Raw genomic sequence first — 26957 nt, 5'->3', positions numbered from 1 at the left:
CTTCTGCATTCACACCTATCAATTGCACTTTCACACAGACTGACTAGAATCTAACCAATATGCAGATTGATACTGTAAAAGTCACCTAAATAAAAAAGATCATGCACCTAGTCCGATAAATATATATACTATGAATCTAAATAATTAAGTTTAATTTTTCTCAGACTTTTATCAAACAACTGTAACACGTAATGGATTTAAGTTATAATATCCGATCAATATTATAGCGCAGAGTTGATTTCTCCTACGGTGAATCGACTAGTAGTAGTTATTATTATTGAAGAAATATTGAAATCTATACGAAAAACGACTATGTGAAATAATAATATATTAATTAGTTGAGTGACCATCTTAATTAAAAGGACATAACGCGCGCAACGAATCATGATAATTGAACAAACACATTTAGTATCGGTGTTGCGTATGATAGATTATCAAGCTTTGCGGAGAGGCTGTAATTTTGACGGGTTGTGGCATGTCTTATTGCAGCCAATTCTCATCTGCCAGTCTGTTATGAGTAAGATTTTGCTTTGGATTCTCTGAATACAAAGAATCATGGTATTTCATTCAACATGCATTTGCATTTGTTCCTCTAGCAGACGTGGGTCTTCTCTTATTTTGATCCTCTCATTTTTTTCCATTTTTTTTTAACCACAAAAGGTAGATATTATATTTATAGTACTACTGCGTACAGGTGCTCCCCTACATATATGTCATTCAACCAAGTAATAGAAAAATCAGTTAACTAAATTATGTGCTAGTTTGTTTGGACTTCTACTAGCTAAGTAGTTTTCAAGACTATCTAAAGTCACAATACTAATACCTGAGCGTTGTGTTTTAACAACAATAACATATTCAGTATAAACATACAAAGTGAATTTTGTAGTGTATAAAAGATAATCTATAATAATAGAAACAACCAATAGGAACAAAATAATATGTTAATGACTAGTCTGATACAAGAAATAACATATAGTAATTATTATCAAAGGCCAATAAACTACTGGAGTAATTCTATCTGGGGGGTTGTTAATGGGCTGATCCAAAATTGAGGATAAGTGAAGAATCAAAAAATATCTTTATGCTCATAATAGTGAAATGGCGACTTAGAGGCAAAAATATCTTTATTCTTTTTAGACTTTGGTAGATTTCCAAAGGATTTTATACCTCACGTCTTTCTCAATTGAACCATCAATTGAATCACTGTCACATAAAAAGTTAAGGCACCGTTACATTACTGTCACTTAATTGCAAAAAATGGGGCATAAGTGTCCCCCCTAGGTTTCAATGCTTAATTACGTTATAATTTCTCTTAAATGGTGCAATCAGGCCATGTACACAATTTTGTTTACTTGAAAGTCAATATTCCTAATAAAAAGAAGGTCGTAGTAAATAACATGTTGAAATAGTCAAATACAGTTCATAATCTTTTGTAAATTGCTGTACTAAAATGAAGCAATGTTGCAGATATCCTTCCGATGCCCAACTCTGTCGATCAATACATGTGGAACGTTTTGAAGAATTTCGGTCCTACAACTCTTGGAAGATGGAGATGTCGCAAAGACATGTTTTAGAGGAGTTACAAAATTTACCCGCCTACGTTTGAACCAGATGATCAATACATGCATGACATGTGTTTGTGCATAGACTTCTATCGATTAGTAAGCTCTGTGATTTGGTTGTTCGTTGTATACAGGGATTAAGTTACGTAATTATATTTCTTTCCTATTTGTCCGGTTCTTACTTTATTTTCCAGTATTTTATTTAAAATCAAATTAGAGCCAACTTTGCTAGTCCAAAAAGGCTTAGCCTATACACAAATATTTGTAAAACAGAACAACAAGTTGAAAGGAAATTCATAAATTAATGCCGATAATATATTACATGAAAGGTGGAGTACAACTCAAACATGGTGAATCCAGAATCCACGTCCTCCTCATTTTAATTTGTTTATTATCAATTGGAAAAATTTCTCAAACATCATATAGTATATAGTATATAGTATTGTTACCCGAACTTCATATGCTTGCGTTTCACCAAGAACACATTGTATCTATAATTAATCTGTTGAGAAGAAGATATGGAAACCAGGATCATGATCGGTGAAACTCGATTCGTCTAAAATCGAGTTGTTCACTCCTTGTACATTACTGTTAATGAACATAGTAGATTCTTCCATGTCACCTTCATCTTCTTTCTTCTTCTTCTTTTGATCAGTATTGCCTTCTTCTTTCTTGCCAACCGTTTGGGACTTACCTCCAAATACATTACTAGTAGTAGTATAAGATTTCTTGATGGAATTTGGTTTCAATAGCATTATTGCCCCTTTGTTTTCGCCGATCAGGGTTACCAACCTCCTTGGTAATTTTTCAAATTTAGTACTACTAACTTTGTTGTTATCCATAGCAGATTTCTCATTCATCTTAGAATTTCCAGCGGCTTCTTTCCCGGCTAGACGAAACAGAGGCTTTGTTTCGGGGTGTAATTTTGGTGGAGATTCGTTCCATGGCTTGACGGTTCTTGAAGTAGTAGGAGCAGTGAGAGTGGTGGTGGCAGGGGAAGGAGGTGGAGGTGCTGTTGGTTTTGGGAGTGGAGCAGTTGTCAATGAAGAGGAATAAGGGGCAGGGGTCTTGGTTTCAGGGCTTTTTAAACTGAAGGAAGAGGAAGCAATTGGGAGAAATGCAGGAGATGTAGGTGATGAAGAAAGTATTGATTTGGCTGGAGAGACAGGGGCAGTAGATGGTGTTGGAGATTTTGGTGCAGGGAAAAATGCTCGAATTGGAGTAGCAGGTGGAGGAGGAGATGTGGCAGCAGGTGGTCGAATGGTTGGTCGAGGCTGAGGGGCAGGAGGCCTATATGGTCGTGGAGCAGGAGATCGAAATGCTGTTGGCCGAGGGGTTGGTGGTGGAGTTGGTTGTGTTTGGCGACCAAAAGGAGCTAAACGAAACCATGAAAATGGTCTTTGTTGGTTAGACATTCTTTAGGAACACACCTCACAGTAGAGAACCCCCACTGGACTAATTAAATTAAACTCGAGTTTAGGTAACTTCAATGAGTTTGGTCATTCAATTCTTTGTTGCACACATAAATTTATACATGTGTATGAGTAAGGATTGTTGATGAATTCACCGTGGAAAACGGGGACAAAAAGTTACCTAAACTGACAAATAAAAAGATGAAAAAGAAGTAAGAAAAGCATCTGGTTCATTTACAAGGTTTGGTATCAAATCTTTGTTGTCTGCATTCATCAAGAATACATCACATACTTTTTTGTTAGTGGAATGAAGGTTTCACTTTGATTGGCTTCTCAAAGACTCGGTGACAACTAATAACAACTTACAGCAGAAACAACCCTGGTGGTGGGGTAACAGAATTTTTAACAGTTCTGAGTCTAGAACAAGCCGTTTTCAAGACAGACAGATGCAGAATCTATCTTAGATATTGTATGCATATGAAGTAAAATGTTTGAATCGCGGCTTCTAAAATTGTACAGTACTGTTGATCATGCAGACTCTGTTTCAAACTATGGTCCTTCCTCTTCCCATTGTTTATCTTTGCCTCAAGATTCAATTTTGTTACAAGAACACAGACATCAAAAGCAAAAAGGGAAAAATCAACGAACAATAACGAATAACAGGTTACTGTATTTTCGACTAATAAAGATTCTTGAATTTGAAGTTGAACAAAAAAGGGGTATTTTGATATGGGGTGTAATTCACTTCAACTGTCTCTGTCTTGACTTTGCTTGCTTGAAATATGATGCTGTCTCCCCCTTTCAAGAGGCTTCAATAGGGTTCTAAGATAAATCAGCTGCTTTTCATTAGTCCTTTCTCTTACTTTTTCTCTATCTTGATTGATTTCCTAGTACTTCCATCTTAGTTGTAGAATAGTAAGTTCTTTTCAACCATCCATTCTTACATCTTGTGTATTATTGATCCCATGAAGTATTTTAGCTTAAACAAATTAAGGAATATAAATTCAAAGGATTGTAACAGAGAACTCTAATACCAGAACAGAATTGAATGGATACAAAAGATTAAATATAGTAAACCCCAACTAATTGTGAATTGAGGCATAGTAGATTTTGATTGATATAACAATACTTACACAACTAGTTTTGACATCCAAACTAATCATTCTTTTTTTTTCTAGACAATTCCTTGAAGGGGTCATTACATCTGGTGTAGAACAACTTTGCCACACTAAGTAGGATCTCTTCTACAGTTAATGTTTTACACACAAGGATGCAGACACCTCGACCTTCAAACTTCAAGCCAATTCAAGGCCAGTTGGTAAATTGGAATACTTTGAAGACAATGTCAATTCCAGTAGGGATTTGCCAAACAAATAGGATAACGTTTATTGCATTCAAAGCTATGTGCAGACTCCTAGCTGTTTCGTTTCCCTTTTGCATTGCTGGTACAAGAGCTGCTGCTACTGCCCATAGAACTGTAATACCTGTTCCGTGAAAGTTGAAACAAATTAAGTTATGTAGAGCTACCCGGTTAATGATCTAGAAATTAATATTCCAGATAAGGTTGCAAGTTTGCACCAACATTATGTTCTACAACATTTTATAACCTTGGAACTTGTAAGAACTATACAAAGGTGTATAGGCTTTAAAGCCTTGTAATATATGCAGCTTAGAAATGCAGGACCTGATCACCTCAAACAACGTTAAGTTACTCCATCAAACTCACTGATAACAGATCGAGAATATTTTATATCTAACAAGTCATCTGTAAATACAAGGAACTCTATAAACAGGAAATTTTTTGAAGATTAGAGTCTGCTATAATAATGTTTTAATTTGGCCGGAGCAACAACTCCCAATTTCCACTGATTGTAGATCTATGCTCCCACTCCTAATTAAAAATCACATTTAGGCAGCAATAACAAAGTTCTCCAAGAAAAAATTGTGTATATGATCAACAATAGAACACTCTGAAAAGCCCACATACAGCGAAATTTTTTTGTTGCCATTGGAAAAAGAAAAAGTCCCACACCTATTAGCATAGGAACTAGAAGTGGAATGGAAGTATGATCCAGGCATATTTTTTCCGTCTCAATTGAAAGGCAAATAACATTTCAAGAACAAATAGTTCTTCTTCCGTGTTGCTTTTGCATTGTTTTTTCTTTTTACCCTACTTTGTGTTTTATTCCGTGTATCTTTGGCTCTAGCCTCTCATTTGACTCGCTACTTCATCAACTTTTCAGTCGTTCGTGAGTGGCATGCACCTCTACATCTTTTCCTATTTATAGTCAAGGACTGCTGCTCATAACTACTAAAAATAGAAGGAAAAAAAGCCAAATTTTTCTGTGGACCACATGATTCTATTAAAGTATAACCATACATGATTTTATTTAAGGTATTACCAAAAATATTTACAGTTTTTAAAACAATACTAGATGGAGTAATGATTAATATGAAAAGAGTTGCTTGAAATCTCGAAATAGTATTATGTTAAGATTAATGAAGGCAAACTATAGCCTAAAAGGCTAAAACCATAGGAGGAAAACGCATGCAAGTGGCATGGGACTAGAAAGGAAGTTACGGATAATCCTCAAAACCATAAGTGAGCTCTCAAGTGTCAACCAACTTCTAATCTGTGAGGTAGCATTTAAGTCGAAAATCATAGGGGTGACCATAAATAAAAATTGCTATACTATAGCTGAATACAAGTATAGAAGATAAGATATTTATTTATAGAACTGTTTCCCCTAGTTGTTACTAGTTTGGAGTAATTTAGAACTACAAGTTGAGAGAAAAATATAACACATTGAGTTGAAGTACAGCAAAGATATTTAAACAGTGTCCTATTCTGAAAAATTCTTTACGGGTACCTTTTTTGTCACATAAATTAAAGATGATACAACCATTTAGTACTCACAGATGAGAGAAAAAACACAAAATAGGATGAAACATATGACACATTTATATTGATGTAGATACATGTAATTGATAGAAGATGTAAACGTTACCTGCCCCTGCAAACAAATGAGGCCCTGGAAATAACTTTCCTGTCCTAAGCCAGGTATTCAAACCTCCGAAAATTGCCTCAGACACCCCAAAACCAAGCAATATTGAACCTGCATTGAAGTGTCTATCCCTGAATGAACCTTTGATTAACTCCTTCCGCTCCTGAAGTTCAACAGAAGCAACATAAAACATTCAGAAGTTGGAAAGTGGATAAAGCATGACCACCGGTTTTAGTAGTACATCTGCAAGTCATTTCACTAGGAGCTCAACCAAAAGGGAATACAAGATTGCAACTATAAACTCCATCAACACGTTGTGAAATATCTCTTCATTTGCTGTGACATACAATATTTGCAATGGAAAGTTAATTCAAAATAGGTCATTAAGATCGCAAAAGGACAGAACTATCAAAGAATTACTACTAGTTAGTCATATTAGATCACACAGAGGCATATCCACAGATTGTGTGGTAAACTTTGCAATAGCTTGGCTACAAAGGATCAATAATGCTTTCTTCCTAAAAAGCACACATAACTCCCCACTGCATAAGATGAGTTTGAAAAACGTAGTGCCTAGGATTTGAACTTGGAATCTCAAGATGAAAAGTGAACTCCTTAGTCAACCTTTAGTCTTGTGATTAGGGTATTTAAAATCTCTATATATACATAAAAATGTAAAAACTTACCTTATATATACAGTATAATATTTTGCCAAGGGGTTTGGGTGAACAACTAGGACTCCTCTAGATCCTCCGAATACATTCTTAAAGGGTATAAAGAACAAAATTATACTGATTCAAAAAAGAAGGGACCTCAGTGAGTTGCTGAATTTTAGCTTCAACAGGGGATGGCTTGGGGTTTTCAACAGGGGTGCCCTCAGGAGTCACAGCGACAGGTTTAACTTCCTTCTTGAGCTCATTAATCTCATTTTGTATAGTCCTAACTCTCCTCCATTGCCATCCAAGATAACCAGCATATAAAGTGTAAACAAATAAACCACCCATAACAATGGGATGAATCAGAGCAAAACTCCTCCCCTCAAAAATCCCAAATTCTCCACCTGCCGCAAATGCATCCTGTAAATCCATCAAAAATTCACAAAACCCCAAGATTCAAAATCATCACTATGACAAGTAAAATTACAAAAAGATCAAAACTTTCCCGATAAAAACGTAAAAACATGCCTGGGCATCAAGAAAGAAAGGTAATGTGAGTGCAGTAAGAGGAAGAGAAGCTGATTTGAGCTGTTCAATGGTGTCATGAAGGAGCAACTTTTGATGGTTGTAAGAATCTTGATGACATTGTTGTGGCAGAAGAGTCACTGGAGAATGTTTGCAGCTGGGAATTGAAATCTTGAATTTGGGTTTTGAGGGCAAGATTGGAAGTTTGAGAAGGCTAAGTGTGGCAGCCATGGTCTCTGCTAAGATTTTGTCTGACACGTTTAGGAAGGAGAAACCTCAAGAAAACAAAAGGGGACGATAATGTTATTGACAGGAGGAGAAAAAGATAAGGAAATTTTTTGTCCGCTCCTTTCCAAAGAATTGATTTTGTACCTATTTTTACTTTTATAAATAAAATCAAAAATATGCTCTTACTTTCTTTAGGTTTAGTTCTTTTGTTGAATATATTTTCACAACATTACTGTCCAATTCATATTCTTCAAATTTTTTAAGGTTCAATATAGGTCATTTCATTCTAAAACTGAATTCACAAAGGCATATCTATAAAAGGGATGCACATTTTATATATTTGCATATTTACTAAGCTATTAAAACATCAGAATATTTACTTTTTGTAAATCATTGTCTAGGGATATTCTTTCCTTAAGATTAACTAAAAGTGTGGTTCGATATTTTTAAGATCAAGAAAGCTAAAATCATTCTATGTTTGAAAAAATTATTGATAAATAAACATTTCTACAATATATTAAATACGAAATATTTAGTATCAATGCATCATAAAAAAATTGCATCATCTTACATTTGAGAAATGTCACAAGGAATCTAAATATTTTATTGTTGCCAAGAATCATACTATCATGCTGTTGTTCTTGGATAAGCTCCATATGGTAAAAAAAGAAATTACCGGCAGTTTTTATTTATTTCAACTCAAAAAATAGAATACTAAGTATATGCTTTGAAATACGCTTATTTAGCTCAGTTATAATAAAAAAAAATTTACTACATTTAACATTCTGCGTTCGTTATGTGCCACGTATTTGATATTTTGATATCAAACCAAACACAGCCATTCGTACTTTAATATTTTTCCTTCTTACTAGAAGTACGAAACTTCGAGTAACGTCTCAGTAGGACACCTAAATGGTCAAGTCTTTAGTAGAAAGTAGTAGAAACTATAAACTTAAGATATTCAATTCCCTTCATTTTTTCATGATCATTAGTCATTAGCCCATGAATCAATATTTATGGGCCCATGCTCATTGGCCCAACTAATTTAGCAAGCCCATGTTTCTATATCTTTTAAGTATGAAAAACTTCTCTTTACATGATCTCAAATTCTCAATATGAAATGATATATTTCAATGAGAAAAGTCCGCAACTTAAATTAATAATTCGAACATTTTTAGACAAACAAATCAAACAGTGAAAACTTAACCTAAAAAACAAAATGTTGAACAATTTTATTTTTGCTAATGAAGAGGTCATATATACCTCCCCTCTATGTTCCGAGGGATGATACAGAGTATTGAAAAAATTCATAAATTTATCATAAATTATTAATTTCGTCTCTGAACTATTGATAATTGTTGAAACACTCTTCTATTTGATTGACCAAATTTAGATACACCCCCGATATATCACATGACATAACAAATGATGTCAAACTCTTGTAGGAGCATGAGACAGTATATATCAGAGACAAGTATCGAAAGACTCCTAAATTTGGTGAGAACTCAGGGTGATATTTCACTCATATTACAAATTGAACGTATATGTAAATTCAGTTAGTCGAATAAAGTGATGTTCTTAAGACTATCAATAATTTAGGAATAAATTTGTTAAATAATGCTAAATTTAAGTGTGTTTTGAATACTTACCCAAATATTTTTTTAAAAAAAAAAAAACAATACACCTTGGCAAATGTAATATACATTAGTCATGTGGTGTGTGTAATGAATTATACAAAAATACATGCACACATGTGCAGTGGATATGGATACAAGTAGAAGATTTATTTATGCTACACTTGCAACTGACAAACTTTTGTGCATTTTCTTGCGAGGAAGTTTCTCAAATTATTTTCCATTCTACACATTATATTATATATTACTAATATATTCAGTACTATCTATTTATTGTATACGTACGTGCAAAACAATCAAGTGGAATTTTATGTTTTCTTAATTTTGCCCATAATTATGTTTTTCCAGTTAGCCACCCTGGCTGTGAGATCTGGTCTACTTCTTTTTCTTTTCACCTTTTTTTTTCCCTTTTCTTATTAAAATCTATTTTTTAAGAGTTGATGTTTTCTATAATTTTAATTTTTTATTAGATAAGAGAAACTTAAAGCCATGTTTTGTAGCAAGAAAAATTTTAGACATGGTGATTGATCGTGCGGGCTAAGTCATCTTAGTGAACAAGTCCAATTTGGCTGATCCAATAATCCCAAATAGTATAAGAATTGTTAAACTGAAAATCGAAAAGGATTGATAACCTAACAACGAAATTTATTAATATTACTTTCTTGTTAGTATATATGTTCCTAAAAATTGAAAAAATATTGAATTTTTTACAAGGATTTCCACGAAAATTAGTCGAACTAGCCTTAATTTCCATAAGAAATTTCCGTTCAGATTAGCAATTTCTGGTTATAAAATGCTATTTTACAGCATAAAATAATGAAAGGGAAACAAAAAAACTAAAAAAAGAACAGAGCTGAGATGAAAAGGTCATATATGCATAATTATATTATATAGTTAATAGTAGTATAATATATGTGGTAGTTCCTTGTTATAGAACTACTAATATTGCTTACACGTTAGGTACGCGTAATCACATATACTGTTTAACTTTAAGCATTATTAATTAAAATAAAAGGAACGGAGATAACAAATTAAAGCCAATTAATTACAAAATTGTGGCATAAACATAATGATCAAAATATCATGTAGTTAATTGACTTTTCTTTCGAATAATAATATTATTATTTTTATTATGTGTCGCGGAGAATATGCTTAGTGGTATAATAATTCTCGCTATCGCTTAAGAATATTGGAATCTCCAATTTTCTGAAAGATTATTCTTACAATTATGGTATTTAATTTTATTTTAACAGGTTCTATTTATATATTTCTGAACTTTTCACTTTTGTTTTTTAAGAAAATAAATATGATACTGACTGTGACGACAGTAAAACAGAATGAGTAGGCCACCAGCATATCGCCGCTGTTCGAAGGGGCATCAATTTTTAATATGATATGATACCCTAACTGACTAAATATGTTTTTGGATTGGACCACGTTCATTGCCTTCAACATTTATAATATTATCAAATATTATTTTTATGTACCTTAAAATAACCTACTACAACTTTCAGCCATACAAATCAAAATTCACTTCCCAATACAACAACACCATATCTAACTAAAATTCTACGAGTGAGATTTGGAGAGGGTGAAATATATGCATGTTGAAAAAGAAGGAAGTTGACGATTGAAACATGTCCAACAAAATTGACTAACGTGTCTACAACAAGTGTTGATGAAAAAGAAAGATGACGATTGGAATCCTAATCGACTTCAATTAGTACAATAAGTAGCAGCCTAGTCGATATAATAAATTAGTGTGACTGTAATTCTACAACAGTGATGTCAACTCGTCAGCTTTGTTGGACGTTCCTTTGACATGTTCCAATCGTCAACTTCCTTCTTCATCAACACTTGTTGTAAACACGTTAGTCAGCTTTATTGGACGTGTTCCAATCGTTAGCTTCCTTCTTCTTCAACAATGCAAACCTTGATACTATCTCCTAAAGATAGACAAACTGTTTCCGAAAAACCTTTCGAATTAAGTGGCAACCAATTCAATTCGCTTCCTAATACTTTTTATATTTGTTATACTATGTAATTATTAATTATAGTCCCTTGCCATTATTTGTACATCAATTTCTTACTTTACAAACAATATTTGGATTGTTGTGTCTGTTTATTATTTCTCCTTGATTACATGCAAATTAAACTTGTAATAATAAAAGAAAATAATCATTAATATTTTACATTTAAAAGCACTTCAAACACACAACTACTGTGGCAAATGAAAAGGGCCAAAGAATTTTAGACCACAGAAATTAGTAAAGCACACAACTTTTTTTATTCGCTTAGGTCCAAAATGATACTACGAACTAAAGTTACGTCTTGAATCACTAAGGAATAATAAATAGGAATGATCGTGATGTAATGATTGAAATCCTTCCATTTTTAATTATTTGTTTTGAATTCGATATTAATAAGAATTAGGAAAAATACTACTGAGAGAACCGCCTAAAAATGGGTAATAAAACTACTATGTACATATACACTGAAGATGGAGTTGCAAATTGCGACTACCTTGAAGGTAGAGGGAAAACAATACATATTAATGTATTTTGTGAAAGGAATAGGTCATAATAGGTCATATACTCATAGGTTATAGGTATAAAATTAGCAACTAAATACTAGTAGTTATATGTCTTCATCAATTGTGCTTTCATGAGTATTATCTACGTACAATCTCTTTTTTTCAGATTAAGATACGTATAACCATAAATAATTTATTCTTTAATTTTAGACTCAAAAAATTAAAAACATGACTTTAGTATTTGAAAAGTCTTTTGATGTTTGTTAAAAGAATCAACTCAAGAAAGCAAGTGAGAGCGTGAATTCAGATTAATTGGATCTCAAATCCGTGAAATATTAAATATCACTAAATTAATATAAATAATATATTTGACTAGTATGAAAATAAGATAGTAAAAGAATTTAGGACTCAACTCATAAAGTTCAAATAATGAACTCTCCACGATTAAAAATTGCACTATTGAATAAAATTCAAATTTGCATTTCTCTGATGAAATGAGGATTTGGAAGAAAAAAAAAGAAAATAAGAATATTAATATATCCTCCAATCTTTTCTTTTTTCAAAAAGAGATTTTATAATCTACAATTATGTTCATATTTTTGGACAATAAGGATCTTGGAATAGTTCTAGTTGGACTTTTCCCTTTTATGCACTTGATCTGTGCATTTATATTCTATATAGAAAAGTTGCTAGGATTAAGGAATGTAATTACCTAATTAAAGACATTATTAAACTAACGTGCTTGATTTTTTTAAAATTCTCCACATTATTAATGAAAATGAATACTTCATCTAAGAAAATAGGTTAAGAGTTACCCTTTACTTAAACTTACAAGGCTTTTGTATATTTTCTTAGTACTGACTAAAAATAATTACATTTGTTAGTCAAATATATTATTTTACATTATAAATAAATATTTTTTTTAATATATCACATTAATAAAACATATATTTATCAAATTATTCTGATCAACAATTATTTACGTCGATTTTCATATTTTGTTTGGATTACAAGGAAAAAGACATTATATGGAATGTTGAATCTGTAATGTTTTAATTTCCCCTATTATTTGTCCTAACTACAAAAACAAAACAAAAATTGTTTTAATTTCGGATTTTTTTTTAATTTTTAACTAAATAGAAAACATAGAATATTCAAACAAACAAAAAAAAGTACAAGAAAATTTGACAAATGAAAAAAAAAATAAAAGGCTTTTTTTCGGACAAATTAAAGTACCTTTCGGCTTGGCCAGAAAAGTATGAAATTGGGGCCAAGGGGGCTTGTCGTTTTCGGCAATGGATTAATGCTAATTAATTGTGATTTGTAATGAGAAATTGGATTTTGGACTTAATCAGGGGTTACTTAGCCGTTTAATCTTTGAAGAGTTTGTATTTCAAAAGATAACCCTATAAATTTAAGGAAGGGGTTCATTTTCAATTTGTGAGTGGATCAGCTCGTCACTCATCATTATTATTAAAAGATAATTGAGTTAATTTGCCACTCGGAAGATTGCGTTTAGAGTGCAACGTTATATTCAATGTTGAATAATATCTGTTCATTATTAATATTTTATGGTTTTCAAAAATTATAATTTTATTATTTTGTTTTTTGAATAAAATAAATATAATATTTTGAAAAATATCACAAGGAAATGAATATAATTAATAAAAGGGGTGTATAAAATCGAACCAAACCACAAATCAAGTTAAATCGGAAAAAATCTGAGTAATGGTTTGGTTTGACTTGGTTTGGTGTTGGAAGACTATATTTGGGTTAGTTTGGTTTCAACTAAAATAAACCAACTCGAAACCAAATCAACTCGACAATATATATAATTTTAAAATTTTTTTTTATACGTAAAAGTACTTGCTTGATATAATTTTTAAATATCTCTTATACTTTTTCATAGTTTTTATCTTTTAATATATTTATTTTCATGTTTGGAAGTTAGAATTCTTAATGATCTAATAAAGATTATAGTTCATACATATTAATAATTATAATAAAGTTTAAATAGAAATCAAATTAGTACTAATGCATATTTGTTTTACACGATTTATTATTATTATTTTGTTGGATATTTTAGTGTCATTAATCATATCATATTTTTTGTTATTTTTTTTAGAAATAACTTAGATTGTTGCATTTTGGTAAGACTAAAGAAATGTTTGAAATACAAGTAAATTATATGTTTATACAAATACTTTATCGAAAAAACCTGAAAAATTCGAAAAAAAAGCTTGAAGTCGGAAAATCAGAGTTTTGTTGGTTTGATTTAATTTATAAATTCAAAAATCTGACACAAATGATTTGGTTTGATATTTAAAAAATCCGCACCAACGTACACCCCTAGTTAATGATAAGGAAGAATTAGAAACTATGTGTAAAATTATCCATTAATTTTATAAAATGAACTAATATTATTGTACATTTCAAAATAATATAATGGACAACTATTAATGGAGGAGTATTAGACTTGGGTCAACAAGTTTGACCACACGAATTCATTGCATGAGAGTAGTTTCATTTAAAAGTTGGTTTAAACCTATTCTAAAGTCATTTTAAACTTTTTAAAAAGGTAAAACTTACCCGCATCAGGTGTTTACACCAAGTCATACATGCATGACATGTGTTTAAATTTATATTTTATTTTACCTAATCATAATTAATTGACATGTGTTTTACTTTATTAATTAGATGATGATAAAAATTATATTGACTTGGAACATTCGGTACGGATAAGCTTTTTCCTTTTCAAAGTTTTTTCCAGGATTAAAACTGACTTTAGAAAAAGTTTAAAATTAAAAGTAAGTTTCCATCTACTTTTTTCTTCTTACTTAAAATGTACTTTTTAAGCCAACTCAAACAATTCTTATTTTTATTTTGTTCATATCGATTTATGGGATATCATTTTTAATTTATTTTTTCTTATAAAAAGATATACATAAATTTTGTGGACTAAAATAAGTCTTGGAGATCTATGTAGTTATAAAATATTTCATGAAAGTAAATTCAAATATTTAAAGTTAATTACTTCTAATTATATAAAAGAAAATGATATTCTTTTCTAAATTGACTAAGTACTTGTCGATAGATTTAATTAAAACTTGGATAGAAAAAAAAATAGTCTTTGAAGTTTGTTAAAAATATAACGGAAAAGGGCTTAAAATATTTTTGAAGTATTGAAAATGATATAAAAATATCTTTCATTCACCTGTTGACTCCAAAATGCCCTTCTCATCCATCTATTGTATCCAAAATATCCTTGTCAATTTACCTTTGGGTTTAAAATTAACTACTTATTTAACAATTTTAAATTTAAACCATTTAAATTTTTTAAAAATATTTGATGCTCAACTATTGGTTATAGTTTAATTTATTAATATCATTTATAAACAAATCCACTACCCACCCAATTAATAAATCAATTCTAATATAAAAATCACCTAAACACTACTAAAACACGACAAAATTAGAGATTCCTAAAACTGAAATTCAAAAAGATTCAAGTCCGAATTGAATCCTCAATTAAATTTAGGTTGAACCGCTTATTTAGGAGGACACTTTCAAGCTTGAATTCGAATTTATGATTAAATGTAAAGAAATAGTCATCTCGAATAATTCATGAACCTTTTAAAAATATAATTTTATAATTATTTATAATTTTTTTTAATTATTAAAACTTTAATATATTATTTTTCTAAAAAAATATATATTAAATAACATCACATAATTGAGACGAAGAAATAATTAAGATAAACATAGTTATACTTTTAAGTTTATCGGTAATTTTTATTTAGACACTTCAATTATAATATATTTTAAATGAAGACTTGAATGTATATATGATAATGTACTCATATAAACATTTTCGCCTCAAAGTTTTAGAAACACTCGTAGGCACTAGCTTTCTTGTTGTTGCATTAGTAATGGGACGGGTTTATTAATTGGTGGAGTTTAATAAGTAATGTGTGGGTAGTATATTTGTTTATAAATAATATTAATAAGTTAAATTATAACAAATAGTTGAGCGCCACGTATTTTAAAAAATATTTAAATAGTTTAAATTTAAAATCGCTAAATAAGTAGTCAATTTTAAAGTCAAATGTGGTTGACAATGGTTTCTAAGAGCCAATATATGGTTGAAAGGGTATGTTGGAGTCAATATATGGTTGAAAATGGTATTTTGGAGCCAATAGGTGAATGGAAGATAGTTTTGTACCAATTTTAATACTTCAAGGATATTTTAGGCTCTATTCCGAAAATATAATTTGTTTTGAAATTAAAATGTGATTAGACATGTATTTTACTTGAAATTTTACGAGTGAAAGTGAAATTTCACACAAAATAAGACCAATTTTTGGAACTCTTTTTTTAAAATTTCAAAAAAGACCAAATTTCAAGAGCAAATATTATTTTCAAAATTTTATTTAAAAAATTATGATCAAATAGGAGCGGAAACAAAAATATTATCACATAAATCAAAATAAAAGGATACTAATTACGGTGAATACAAGAAATTATTATTTTTTTCAAAAAAATTGAATTAAATAGAGTCAACCGGTTGAAAATTGTGGTTAGATGAAGTTGGCTTGGGGAGTTGAATTGAGAAAAAGAAAGGTAAGAATGCTGAAATACGTTCGTCAAAGTTTGAATATGATATAATAGGAAGAATAAAAAGTGAATGCTGAATTCAAACATTTAATGTAACAAATTCAGAATTCCACGATCTCTTTATTAAGATATTAGTCATGTAACTTTTTTAATTGATACAAACAATAATTTTTTGCTACATATTTTTGTACCATTTTTTTTTTTTTGATGTAAGTCGATTATTTATATACTGCTAGATAAAAATAATAATAAGTAATTGTTTTTTGCTATACTAATTAGCTTATTCTTGAATCTACCAATATGAAAATGTAATTAACAACATGACTTAAAAGCATAGCATGCCATTTTTAAAACTTGAAACATTAATGCTTAGCAATTAAAAAAGAATATAACTTGTCATGCCAAGTTGTTTTAAGCGTAAGAAAGTAGGGTAACTCATTTAATTGCTAGTAGAGTCGTATTGTATATAATACTAATTCGACAAGAAAAGCCAACTAAAAAAACATTGTCTTCATCGTCGTGCTCAATAAACTCTAAGACTATGGTATAAAAAACACATAAAACATATGGATATTTATATTCATTATATAGAATGAATTAAAATGAGTGGAAAAAGGTAGTCCAAGTCATACTCATAATTCGTAATTATCGTTATGTGAAAAAGGAAGAAGAGAATGGTCACAAAGGCACCTCGTATTTAGACGTGGGGTTCTACTATCCCATCAAACTTCAAATACCACACATATACATATAGTATAATATTATTTTTTCTCACAAGAAATGTCATCCAACACTACTTTTTTTTTAAAAAAAAATAATATTGTACATGTGACAAGTAAATCAATTATAAATACTTTAATATAAATGAAATATGTAAGATAAATATTTAATCGTATAAATTGTATGTAAAGTCGTGATATAGTGTCTAATTATGTTAAATTATTAATATTTAATGATTATAAAAAATAAAGTAGAAAATTACTATCGTTTCAATGATTTATTGCCTTATCAAATTATCTAATAATCTAATACTAAAATTAAAACCAAACTGATAGTCCAATAATTTTTTTTAAAAAATCATTAAAAACCCGTACAAAATCCTGGCCTTCCCAAAATTATTTTGGAAAAAGAGAAAATAAATATAAAACGTATATAAATAATTTATTTTTATTTTTGTAATTGATGGGCCAGAGGGAAAAATAGTGTCAACTGTGTTTTTGGCTGGAAAGTTGCTAGGCTGACACCAAAAGAAGCATCGTGTATTTTTTAAAAAACTATATAAACCTTCCTAATTTCACTTTCTTCTTCGTTAAACTTCTTCACCGATTACTCTGCCCTCTTCTGATATTTATATACTACAAAATATGAATTCTTCTTGTTAATTTTCCGGCGAAAGATTCCATCTTTGTTGCACCATGTTGGTTGTAAATATACTTTTGATTCTCTTCTTGGTTCCTTGTTTTTTGTTTCTTGTTAGATTTATCTTGTACAGAACAGCTTTGATATTAGTTTTGCGAAAATGGGCGAATTGGATGGATGACAGAATTCATGTTCATCAGTATCTTAAAGTTGCAGAGCTCAATGAAAATGGCCAGGATAATGAGTTCTACCGGAGGGTCTTCCTTTATATCAATTCGTTGCCATCCATTGAAGATTCAAATTTCACTAATTTGTTCTCCGGTAAGAAATCTACTGATATCATTCTATCTCTGGATGATAATCAGGTGATTCAAGATGAATTTCTCGGAGCAAGAGTTGATTGGGTGAACAAAGTTGAAAGATTCGATCATGGGGGAGTTTGTAATCGGAGTTTCTTGTTGAGGATTAAGAAGAAGGACAAACGCAGGACTCTACGGCCGTATCTTCAGCATATTCATGCCGTCTCAGATGATATCGAACAGCGAAGAAGTGAATTGAAATTGTTTATCAATAATGGGCCGTCGGAAAATCCTATAAGCGGACGGTGGAGATCTGTTCCGTTTACTCATCATTCTACTTTGGACACCATAGCCATGGACGCAGACCTCAAGAACAAGGTAAAATCGGATCTTGAAAATTTTGTTAAATCCCAAAACTACTATCACAAAATGGGCCGTGCCTGGAAGCGCAATTACCTCCTTTACGGTCCCTCCGGCACCGGAAAATCAAGCTTCATCGGCGCCATGGCGAATTTCTTGAACTACGATGTTTACGACATTGATTTATCCAGAGTTTCCGATGATTCAGATCTCAAACTCCTTTTGCTACAAACTTCAAGCAGATCCCTAATTGTAATCGAAGATCTCGATCGATTGATCAACGAGAAATTAACGACGACGACCTTATCAGGGTTGCTCAATTTCATGGACGGAATTGTAAATTCTTGCTGCGGCGACGAGAAGATAATGGTTTTCACGATGAACAGCAAAGAGCAAATTGACCCAGCGATGCTTAGGCCAGGACGAATCGATGTACACATACACTTCCCTTACTGTGATTTCAATTCCTTCAAATATTTAGCAAACAATTATCTGGGTGTTAAGGAACACAAGCTGTTTCCACAAGTAGAGGAGATTTTCCATAGCGGCGCAACAATGAGTCCGGCGGCGATCGGAGAGTTGATGATAGTCAACCGAAGCTCCCCAAGCAGAGCTATGAAGTCCGTCATCACGGCGTTACAATCAAGCGGAACGGAGGGAAAGATCGGCGGGAAGGGAAAACGGTTGAGTGACAGTGCATCGTCGCCGCTACGACTGGAGCCGCCGCCACATGCGGAGGAGACAGGTGGCGCAAACTGGAAGGACTCTGTTCCGGGAGCGAAGGAGGTGCGTAAATTGTACGGACTGTTGAGATTGAAAAGCTGTAAGAGTCCTAGTTCGTTCGATCATGACCCCGGGATGATCGAACGGTGACAAATTTTTCTATTATTTTCACCTTATTTTTCAAAAAATTATGAAGTAATTGTCTCGTAGGTGTCTTTTTATTTTATTTTCTTATATTTTAGAGTTTGTGGTTTAGATCGAATTAGCTTTCAAATTGTAAATAATTTTTAGATAATACAAAAAATTTAAAGCTTACTGTTATCTTTTTTGATAGGATTACTCTAATCTTGTGGTAAATTATGTCAATTAGGATCCCCTTTAGTTAGATATAATAAAGAATAAATAAGGCAGCTTTCACATATAGCAAACAAAAAATTCATATTTGTATTATAGCAAACTTTGCATAATTGCGCTCCATAGCAAACATAAAATTGTATAATTTGCTATATATATACAATTGTATAATTCGCTGGCCTAAATTGTATAATTCGCTGGCCTATTTCACTGCAATTGTATAATTTGTTTTGCATACAGTTGAATCGAATTAAAATGTATGTATATTGCATAATTATAAGTGTATAGCAAGAAGATACATGTTTTTCTCTCGCTTTATACAAAAACAGAAACACAATATATACACTTTTGTTGTATAAAGCTAGAGAAAATTGTATTTCAATACAATTGTATAATTCACAATTGTATAATTCGTTGGCCTTTTTCTCTGCAATATTTGAAGTAAAATGTTTGTAAATTATATAATTAAGTGTATAACACGAAGATATACATTTTTGCATGTGTATATACAATTTTCTCTCGCTTTATACAAAACAGAAATAGAATTATACACTTCTGTGTATAAAGTGAGAGAGACGAGCGAGATTTTTGGGAGAGAGACGCTGGTAAATTTTAGCTAATGTTTGCTATGGAGCACAATTAAATCAAACCTTAGCTATTTCATTTAATTTAGGCTATTAATTTGTTATTATATACCATTTTCCCTAAATAAAATAAGTTAAATAGTGAAAGACTTATTTAAATCTTTTTTTAAGTAAAAGCATTTATAAATGATGTGATCTCATTTATAAATTAGTAAGTAATAAGTAGTTATAAGAGGTGGTTGTAACTTGTAACCGAAGATTTAAATTATTTTGCTGGTAGAAAAGAGGTAACCATATTAATAGAACCAAAATATGCCCCTGCCTAAACTTTGAACTCTATAAATTAAGTGACAAAAGAATATATCACACTCAAGAAAAGGTGAGATTAATAACTTGATAAATAAAATTGAAACATATAAAATACGTTTAAATTACGTATTCTTGGAAGTTGGAATTACTGGAGGAGTACTTAACGATAGTAATTAGGTTGGATATTTGATGTGATTATTGTTGAGTGGTCAAATCATATTTGAATTCTTCTTCTGCCTAACATTACCAAATCACTATTTTTTCTTCATCCATCCGGGCCCTTTCTTTCTCCTACTCCTCTACACTTGCAGCACTAAATATCTTTCAAATAAAAAATATTAGGATTATCTTTTTTTAAATATTTAAACAAAGTTTCTCAGAATTAATTTGGATTATATTTGTATGTTTTGTTTAATAGACTGAATCAAAACTACTTGACTTCATAAAATAAGTGATTTATTAATTTGTTCAAACCTAAATGAAATAGATGATTCACGATTTTAAGGGGTCATTCCTAATTATATAATAAAACTCTTAAGTAGTTACGCTAGTTATAGAATATAACTTTCCGTGTAGGTTTTCTATTATTCCAACTTATAAGGAGTTTATATTTACACATTAAAAAGCAATTGATGTTCATAGGGTTAAATTTACACATTTAACCAAATGTAGCCAATAGTAATTTCGATAAAAAGAATGAAATATAACCATCTCTATTTTACGACGGTCTCTTCTTAAATATTGAAGTCATTTTGTGAAATTGTAAAATTATTAAGCACTAATCTATGCATTTCACGGATTTTGTTCAGCTTCTTATATAACTGTTGTATAGACGATTGAAAAAGATCAATTAAAATGGCTCGTATTGATATTGTATAAATAGTGTATAATTGTGGATATATAATGTAAGCAAATAAAAAAGAACCAAATCATACCAACGCATGTTATGTAATATATCGATACTGTAAAAATAGTGTATATATAATGTATCACAATTTCAGATGATTGAAAACTTACCTTGTTGGCTTCGTGCAACGGAGTTTTGTATCAAGTAAACTTCGCCTGTGACAACATCGACGAATGACCATTTTAGGTAATAAGTGATAATTGAGTTATTTTGGATAAAGAATTTTGACTCAATGTATATTTTTTTTATCTAATTTTCTCTTCTTTTTAAATTTTTTGTTTTACACGTGTTTTGATGCTGTGAAAATTTGATCCTATTCATTTCCACATTACTTACTGCCTTTGAATGGTCACTCACATGATATATGCGAATATGTTTTTTCTCTATAAAATTTATAATCTTGAAAATAAAATAATTATTCGTTAAAACACAAATAAAAATTTGATGATATAAACATTGCTTATCGTGATGGTATATATAATTTAACCTCTTCCTTTTATATTCTGTTTTACCGTCTTTTTCTTGTTATGATACTTTGAGAAAATCATGTACATACATAATTAACTAAAGTTCATTACATTAGAGAATCAATTGCATACAAAAATATTGATCACAACACACTTCACATTCTCATATAATATAATCTAAACATTAGCTACATATAAAGCCAAAATAGGGAGCAATAATTCTGTTGACAAGCATCCCATATACAACCACACACTTACCATCATTATATAGTCAAATCTTTTTGTTTGAATATATTTAGCAAGAGCAAGAAGATAGTTTCTTCATCTCACTAACTTCAAAATCAGGACCAGAAATAACATCAATTTTCAATCCTTTAAGCAATCCATTACTAGTCTCTTTGATGTAATTTCCATTAGCACCAGAAGGCACCAACAAAGTCTTCCTCGATACCATGTCGAATATTTCTTGCAAAAGTTTGAAGAAGGCTGATTCCACATTGTGCCCGCTAAGAGCGGATGTCTCAGAGAAAAATAGCCCCTGCCTCTCTGCAAATTCAACCGCGTCTTCAGTTGGAACTGCCCTCGAATCTACTAGATCAGCTTTGTTACCGATCAACATGATCACAATGGAACTATCCGCGTGAGCCCTGAGCTCCTCAACCCATCTAGCTACATGATCAAATGTTTGTCTCTTTGTTATGTCGTAAACTAACATGGCTCCTAACGCTCCTCTGTAGTATGCACTTGTTACAGCTCTGTATCTGTTCAATACCCGCGACAATGTACATTATTGAGACGCATTGACTTTAGCTCAAACTATTTTAAAAAATTATAGCTTACAACTAAGTTAAATTCTTAAATTCATAGTAGGTGGAATAACATTGTCATTACATGATATCATCCTATCTTAACAGCTACGAAATCAAATATATGATTTGGGCCCTCGTTAAGTTAGATTGTGAAAGGTAGCAGGTACAATCAATTTATTAATTCCACAACCATGTTCCTGCTACTGTGCTTAGCTTGACTAAAACATCACTACAATATCTCAAAATTAACTTATTCGGCTCACTACCAGAAACAATGATTTTTTTTTCACTTAAAACCGTGCTAATTTTTCACCAAACAAGCTCACTAAAAAAATGCGTAGTGAAAAACATATCCTTACTGAAATAGTGGAGAAAGTTCATAAATTTTTCATATGAAATCATTGCTATTTTTTCGATTCTCACGTATTCAATTAAAGTATCTCTGAAAATAACCACCGAACATTTTATAGTGATTTTTCTGTTGCGGCAACTCCATTGACTTAGTGATTGCACAAATGTCGTAATGCAAGTTCCTATTGGGTTGAAAAAATGATGAGTTAAATTGCTTATAGCAGCAGTCATCATAAAACTAATGTTGAGCTAATACAACTCAAATTGTCCACTTTTAGGCCAGCCTCACAACCTTATATGTAGCTTCCATCTCTTATTTAAGACTTTGTTCGTACACCCAACGTCTAAATGGAAGGGAAACTAAATATGTGAAGATGAATGAATCGATTACTAATGAGAAGAACAGAGAGGCAAACCTTTCTTGTCCAGCAGTGTCCCAGATCTGTGCCTTAACCACTTTAGACTGCATCGACACAGTTCTAGTCTGAAACTCAACACCGATTGTTGATTTTGAGTCAAAACAAAACTCATTCTTAGCAAACCTGGAAAGCACCTGAGTTTTACCAACAGCAGAGTCTCCAATCACCACAACCTTAAACACGTAATCTATTTTATCCTCATTATGATGAACCCCATTTACACGTTTCATTTGATCCTCAAAGCCACTCATTTCTTGATTCATCGTCTTGTCCAACTTGTTCCTGAAATTCTTCACACACAAAAATATTGGATGATTAGTAATTTACTCCTTTACTGGTCTTGATGATGCATTTTGTATAGAGTGAGTGACACTGGACAGTGACCTGACATGAATTGTTTCAATTCGGCCACTGAATAAATGTGTGTGTATGTTGGTGTGTTTTATTAAAATCTTCCATTTATGTAAAGATTGTTACTATTTTGATTGATTTTATTTTCTAATGTGGGGATCTTAATTTAAGGCGAAATGCCCGGGAAAATGCGTTGTAATTAGCCTTTCAAGAAAACAACTAATGATTATATGGAGGGACCATAGTGCTTATGTGCCTTATAATTACAACAACCTTTTTCCAATTATGAAAATTTAATCAAAAAGTTAAAGTTGATTGGTTTGGTGTGGGACCCTACATTAGACAACCAAATGGGGGCCCTAAAATGACAAAACCTCATTATCTCCGTAACTTCTGTTGCATCAATATAAATATTTATTGTATTTTAACTTTTCTATTTGATTTTGATTTGACATAAAGAAAAATTAAATTAAAATAAAATTTTTATTTTAAACTATAGATATATAATAATATTTTTTAATCGAATATATCATATGAAAAGTTATTTTTTTCAAATAATTTTTATTTCTAAATAGACTAATAAAAAAAGATAAATATTTTAAAACGAAAGAAATAATATAACTATCATATTCAATGAACGGTTGGTGCACTGAGCAGAGGAAAGTAACATTTATATTTATGAGCTTGCTTAGAATAATATTTTAATTATACTCTTTGACAGAATTTGACTCATAAGAATTCATGCACGTAAGTCATTTAATTTGAAGTCAGAAATAACTTCTATCAATCCGTTTTTCTCTATCTGTATCTTAAGAAAAATCTCAACTCCAACAACAAAAGAGTGCAAAATGAGGCCATAAATGTTGATTCATTTTTTATTTCGAATAATGAGGGTAAAAAGGAATTAAACATTTGGAATTTCTACTAATATATATATATTATATGAAGGGAAAAAAGTCAAAAGCAATTCTGACTGTTTTGATAATGTATACATTTTTTGTTTCTCCTTGCTCTCTATTTTTGTTGTTGAAAAAAGGATTCAAAAGTAAATAATGGGCTTTTAGTGTACAGTTCCAGCAAATTCACGTGACGACAATAATGTAACCTTAATGCAATCTGATAACTCTCCCACAAAAGAGACATAATATTATGGCAGTAATTTGAGTTTTTCTTTTCAAAATACACCCATATATTTTCTATTTATCGAATATTTAATTGTAAAATATTAATTTTATAAATAACAAATTTTAAAAATTACTCATATTTCTTTTTTTAAATTAGTCATATAATATTTTTTAACGGATGGACGGAGGAGGAAGGTAAGTCAAAGTGTAGGTGAAGTAACAAGTCATGATTGAATGGTCAAAAGGTACATAAAGCAGGGGTCATTCTCATTTTCTTGAGAGTGGCAGCACCGACACTATTATTTGCCAATTTGTTGTCTAAACCAAAAACCATACTATTAGATTTAGGAGTTGTTTATATCAACTAAAGTAATTAACTTTGATAGTTCAAAAATTCAACTAATAATGCACAAATGTGTTATGTCATTCTATTTCAAATTTGTTTAACCTATTTTTATTATTTTTTCTTTTTTGAATCAAGATTGAATTTTCTTTGTGAAGGCTCAAAATCAGGCTTTTCGTAATTGACACAGAAAATTTTTCAAAACTTAAGCTAAATACTCTCTTTTTAAATTGATATTTAAAGGAGATAATGATTAGCATAGCAAGTTTATCGTTTTACCCCTATTAATTATGAAGTAGATAAATTAAAATTTTAAAATTTTCAAAAAGTTCAATCTTTTTAAAAATAATTAATTGAGAATATATCAGGTAAAAAAATGGGAAAATTGTATATATAATAGCAAACTAATAACCTAAATTAAATGGAATAGCTAGGGTTTGATTTAATTGTACTCCATAGCAAACATTAGCTAAAATTTGCCAGTGTCTCTCTCCCAAAAATCTCGCTCGCCACTCTCCATTCTCGCTCGCCTCTCTCGCTTTATACACAGAAGTGTATAATTCTGTTTCTGTTTTGTATAAAGCGAGAGAAAATTGTATATACACATGCAAAAATGTATATCTTCGTGTTATACACTTAATTATACAATTTACAAACATTTTACTTCAAATATTGCAGAGAAAAAGGCCAACGAATTATACAATTGCGAATTATACAATTGCAGTGAAATACAATTTTCTCTAGCTTTATACAACAGAAGTGTATATATTGTGTTTCTGTTTTTGTATAAAGCGAGAAAAACATATATCTTCTTGCTATACACTTATAATTATGCAATATACATACATTTTAATTCGATTCAACTGTATGCAAAATAAATTATACAATTGCAGCGAAATAGGCCAGCGAATTATACAATTGTATATGTATAGCAAATTATACAGTTTTATGTTTGCTATGAAGCGCAATTATGCAAAGTTTGCTATAGCATATAAATATGAATTTTTTGTTTGCTATATGTGAAAGTTGCCAAAAAAAATTTATCATTAATTTATCAAAATAAATAAATAATTAAAAATAACTAAAAAAATTAATAAATAATTAAGGACGGACAGTAATTTATAAGCAATAAGTTTGTAAATATCAGTGCCAACTGCCAAACGAAAACCACATAAAATAAGGAAATTAAGTATGTAAATACGACAAAATTAAAGAAAATGGACATTAAATGACCAGAACAATGGAAATTTGCTACTCGCGTTTATATCTTAATAATAACAACTAACATCTATACAAATTTTCAGATCAAAGGTTGATGCCAGTCCTCATGATTTTTTTTAAAAAAATCTCAATTTAGCTAGAGAGCAACCTTAAATTGATCAAAATATCCAGCCTTGTAAACATTTTGAATTATGGTTACAAACAACATAATCAAAGACTTTAGGATCATTTTTTTTGTTTGTTATAGTTACAAACAGCACAATCAACAAGTACCGTCAATCTTTAATGCTCCAAATCACTCTTACCACAATATTCCAAAATCTATCTCACTTATATGCCCAGCAGGTTTGGTATTGTTAAAGTAGGTGACTATTTGTAACGTGTTTCTTTATGTGCGAGTCTGATTCTTTTTAATGGGTCAATAAAAAGTCTTTTTACTTTTGGACTGCAGTGAAATTATATCCCAAGAGCTCTGCTTACTCTAATATCATATCAAAGTGTGTAATAATCTCGTCCATAAACTTAAGTGTTAGAAAGAACACATTTTTATTATTTAATTATATATTTTTTATTATTTAATTATATTTTCAAATAGGTATACCAACTAGCAGGTCACAGTCAGAACTGGGCTGGCAAAAGCGGGTCCAGAAAACGTTTCCTTTGGTCTGACGCATAGGCCCAAAAACAAACAAGAAGCTACAAAACATGTGTTAGGTGGTTTACAACATGTCCTCAACTTTCACTTACCCCTCCTCCTACCTCAATTCATTAGTACATTTTGTTTTATTTTTTAGGGCAATTTTCATAT

The 26957-nt window shown here is 30.8% G+C and overlaps 4 protein-coding genes across 4 annotated transcripts; 1 reads left to right on the top strand and 3 right to left on the bottom strand.

Moving 5' to 3' along the window:
• Positions 1–1844: 1844 nt before the first annotated feature.
• LOC101260869 (extensin) lies at positions 1845–4044 on the bottom strand. Its single transcript, XM_004229962.5, has one exon. It carries the CDS (start codon positions 2975–2977, stop codon positions 2060–2062), a length of 918 nt encoding a protein of 305 aa, XP_004230010.1. The 5' UTR covers positions 2978–4044; the 3' UTR covers positions 1845–2059.
• Positions 4037–7688, bottom strand: LOC101260575 (uncharacterized). The gene is made up of 4 exons (XM_004229961.5): positions 7164–7688; positions 6792–7055; positions 5983–6142; positions 4037–4458 (listed from the first exon to the last, which is right to left on the bottom strand). The coding sequence occupies exons 1-4, from the start codon at positions 7389–7391 to the stop codon at positions 4280–4282; spliced, it is 831 nt and encodes a 276-aa protein (XP_004230009.1). The 5' UTR covers positions 7392–7688; the 3' UTR covers positions 4037–4279.
• A 9503-nt stretch (positions 7689–17191) lies between these two features.
• LOC101260271 (AAA-ATPase At2g46620) lies at positions 17192–19225 on the top strand. The gene has a single exon (XM_004229960.5). It carries the CDS (start codon positions 17585–17587, stop codon positions 19058–19060), a length of 1476 nt encoding a protein of 491 aa, XP_004230008.1. The 5' UTR covers positions 17192–17584; the 3' UTR covers positions 19061–19225.
• A 2399-nt stretch (positions 19226–21624) lies between these two features.
• On the bottom strand, positions 21625–23742 carry LOC101259980 (ras-related protein RABA3). The gene is made up of 2 exons (XM_004229959.5): positions 23108–23742; positions 21625–22292 (listed from the first exon to the last, which is right to left on the bottom strand). The coding sequence occupies exons 1-2, from the start codon at positions 23371–23373 to the stop codon at positions 21827–21829; spliced, it is 732 nt and encodes a 243-aa protein (XP_004230007.1). The 5' UTR covers positions 23374–23742; the 3' UTR covers positions 21625–21826.
• Positions 23743–26957: the final 3215 nt, after the last annotated feature.

The sequence above is a fragment of the Solanum lycopersicum genome, chromosome 1, assembly GCF_036512215.1.
Source record: "Solanum lycopersicum chromosome 1, SLM_r2.1".
In the NCBI taxonomy this organism is placed as follows: domain Eukaryota; kingdom Viridiplantae; phylum Streptophyta; class Magnoliopsida; order Solanales; family Solanaceae; genus Solanum; species Solanum lycopersicum.
The sequence above is the reverse complement of the archived record's forward strand: the minus strand, read 5'-3'. Positions and strand labels throughout refer to the sequence as shown.

What these genes read in the sequence shown, in the direction of transcription:
- LOC101260869 (XM_004229962.5), bottom strand. Translation starts at nt 2,977, where the DNA reads ATGTCTAACCAACAAAGACCATTTTCATGGTTTCGTTTAGCTCCTTTT.
- LOC101260575 (XM_004229961.5), bottom strand. Translation starts at nt 7,391, where the DNA reads ATGGCTGCCACACTTAGCCTTCTCAAACTTCCAATCTTGCCCTCAAAA. An exon ending in AAATTCAGCAACTCACTGAG is followed by an intron (nt 6,143 to 6,791) that starts GTCCCTTCTTTT and finishes GTTGAACTTCAG; the next exon opens with GAGCGGAAGGAGTTAATCAA. An exon ending in TCATTTGTTTGCAGGGGCAG is followed by an intron (nt 4,459 to 5,982) that starts GTAACGTTTACA and finishes TTCACGGAACAG; the next exon opens with GTATTACAGTTCTATGGGCA.
- LOC101260271 (XM_004229960.5), top strand. Translation starts at nt 17,585, where the DNA reads ATGTTGGTTGTAAATATACTTTTGATTCTCTTCTTGGTTCCTTGTTTT.
- LOC101259980 (XM_004229959.5), bottom strand. Translation starts at nt 23,373, where the DNA reads ATGAATCAAGAAATGAGTGGCTTTGAGGATCAAATGAAACGTGTAAAT. An exon ending in GACACTGCTGGACAAGAAAG is followed by an intron (nt 22,293 to 23,107) that starts GTTTGCCTCTCT and finishes GGTATTGAACAG; the next exon opens with ATACAGAGCTGTAACAAGTG.